Below are 2,743 nucleotides of genomic sequence, written 5' to 3'. Positions count from 1 at the left end.
TGAATGTGTGTGTATCTTGTTCTTTTACTCTCATACAAACAACACACACACACACATATATATACACACACTCACACACACACACACACACACACAACTGCACTTATAAATCTAAACACACACGCACACAAACGAACAAACACACTCACGCACAAAAATACAAATACACTGAAACACTGGCATAAGTAAGGATCGCAAATTCTCATGCATATATAATATTTTTCCAATACAGAACTCTGGCGATTTTGAATTTTATTACTCCGTTCGTTCGTTCGTTTGTTCGTTCGTTCGTTTGTCATTCGCAAACATTTCGTACTGATTTTCTTACTTAACAGTCTGGAAAACTTTAAATACATAAATTAAAATTTTAAAGATTGTTTTATAAATCTTTTTACAATTGTATAAACAGCAGCATGTTCATGTTTAACACTCCCATACGTTTAATACAACATTTTTTAACTTGTCGTTAGTTGGATGTGGTTGATTAGTTGAATTAGTTGATTGATTGATTGGTTGGTTAGTTAGTAAGTTAACTGGTTGGTTGGTTGGTTGGTTGGTTGGTCAGTCGGCTGGTTGGTCAGTTGGCTGAATGGTTGGTTGGTTGAGTGGCTGAGTTCGTACGTTGTGTTTTTAAACAATGTTTCATGATTCGATCCGTCTGATCATTGAATACATAATTTATGAGATCCGCTGGCATGCTGGCATTCTTATATACTTTATTCTTTTTTTTCATTTTTAAAAATAATCAAATTATTTATTTACTTTATATTTTATTGCTATAAATTCTCTATATGAACGTCATAGATTGAATAATGAACGTGAAACATTAAATTTTAATTAGTTAGTTCAGTGTTGGCGCGGCTAAAAAAATTAAAAACCGTACGGACATACAGCTCAACATTTTAACAAACCAACAAACATAGAACAATAATAATTAAAGAACGAATAAACAACAATGAATAAACAAAGAAAAAACATCGAATAAATAAACAAAAAGTATTTTTTTAAAAGCATTTACCTATCTTAAACCTAACTTAACACGTCTACTATAGCATGATTAGTTGAATGTTCATGTATATGTAAATCGCAATGTAATGGTTCTTTCTAGGACCATCACTTGTTTGTATGTGTATGTGTGTGTGTGTGTGTGTGTGTGTGTGTGTGTGTGTGTGTGTGTGTGTGTGTGTATGTTAGGTAATGTAGGTTGTATCTACATTTATGTACGTATGTTTATGTAAATGTTTGTTTGTGTGTGTGTTTATGTATGCTTGTGTACGTGTTTGTATTCATGTATACATGTTTGTGTGTGCGTGTACGCAAGTATGTTTGTATCTGTGTGTATGAGTATATATATATGGGCGCACAATGAGGTATAGAAGTGTATCAAATCGACTGGCACTAACTCTGGTTCTTGTCAGGATCCAATTTTTCATTCGGCTTGCTGTTAACATTGTAATCAACTTCTTCATAATCGTTGTTGTTGTTGTTGTTGGAGGGGTTCATGACGTCATTATTTTTTTGTATGACGTCGTCGTCGTCGTTGTTGTTGTTGTTGCTGTTGTTGATGATGTCATCATCTTTGTTGTTCGTTGACGACGATGACAGTGGTATGATGTTTTTAAAGTTGCGGCTGTTTCTATAGCGTTTGTTTGTTTTCAATTTTTTCGGCAAATCCGTTGTTGACTTCAAGTTTACGTCCTTTTTGTTGCTGCTGCTGCTGTTGTTGTAGTTGTTGTTATTGTTATTATTGTTGTAATTCTTGTTATTGTTGTAATTGTTGTTATTGAAGCTGTCTTTGTAGTTGATGATATTTTTATTATTGACATTTTTGTTGTTTATACCGTTAATATTTAATAAATCTTTAAAGTTATTGTCATATTTGTTAATGTTTTTGTTGTTTTCTGGCACTTGATTATCGTTAGCGTGAGATATACCAGCACCAGAATTGATGATGACGTTGTTGGTGTTGCTGCTTTTGCTGACGTTATCATTGTTGTTGATGTTATAAATGTTATTGTCGTTGATGTTTTTTAAAGAGTAAACTGGATAGATTCGCCATGGAAGTAGCAACAACAGCCACCAAAGCGACGACATTAAGGACGCTTTACTAGTCCTTTCTGATCTGGTTTCCATAATTTTTACTCTAACGTAACGATTACATCAGGCTTAATCACATCAACTGAAATCACATTAACTGAAATGTTACATTAAGGGTTAGTATTATATATTTATATTTTAATGCTTGCGAATGAAATGTTTTTCATATATATATTTTTTCAGTATTTTGCATTTTCCAATATTGTTTTTATGGAATTTTTTGGTAGAGTGATGTTAAAACAATAATAGTTTAATTGACACTATCAATTAGTTAATTAAATAATTAATTAATATCCAATAATAATGAATAAATAAACAATAGACATAAATATAATAGCCTCTGTATGATATCCAATAAGCAAAATACTATTTCAAAATGATTTAAAATGAATTTTTATTTTAGAAAATAGACACTCAAATAAATACACACCAGCCATCCAATCGTCATCTCAGATACCTTGCTCCCTTGCAAACACTTATAAACCTATACATACATTGTGTGTGCCTATATGTATGTATATATATATATGTATGTGTGTGTATATATATATATACACGTGTGTGTGTGCGTGTGTGTGTGTGCGTGCGTGTATGTGTATATATGTGTGTGTGTTATGCATATAAAAGATGCTATATCATCGTACAG

The 2,743-nt window shown here is 31.9% G+C and overlaps 1 protein-coding gene across 1 annotated transcript; it reads right to left on the bottom strand.

The window, feature by feature from the left end:
• Window positions 1-841: 841 nt before the first annotated feature.
• Window positions 842-2,133, bottom strand: HELRODRAFT_180317 (hypothetical protein; the record flags this gene model as incomplete). The annotated part of the gene is made up of 2 exons (XM_009029625.1): window positions 842-861; window positions 1,404-2,133. 2 exons carry the CDS (start codon window positions 2,131-2,133, stop codon window positions 842-844), a joined length of 750 nt encoding a protein of 249 aa, XP_009027873.1.
• Between the last annotated feature and the right edge of the window lie 610 nt (window positions 2,134-2,743).

The sequence above is a fragment of the Helobdella robusta genome, assembly GCF_000326865.2.
Source record: "Helobdella robusta unplaced genomic scaffold HELROscaffold_60, whole genome shotgun sequence".
Classification (NCBI taxonomy): domain Eukaryota; kingdom Metazoa; phylum Annelida; class Clitellata; order Rhynchobdellida; family Glossiphoniidae; genus Helobdella; species Helobdella robusta.
The sequence above is the reverse complement of the archived record's forward strand: the minus strand, read 5'-3'. Positions and strand labels throughout refer to the sequence as shown.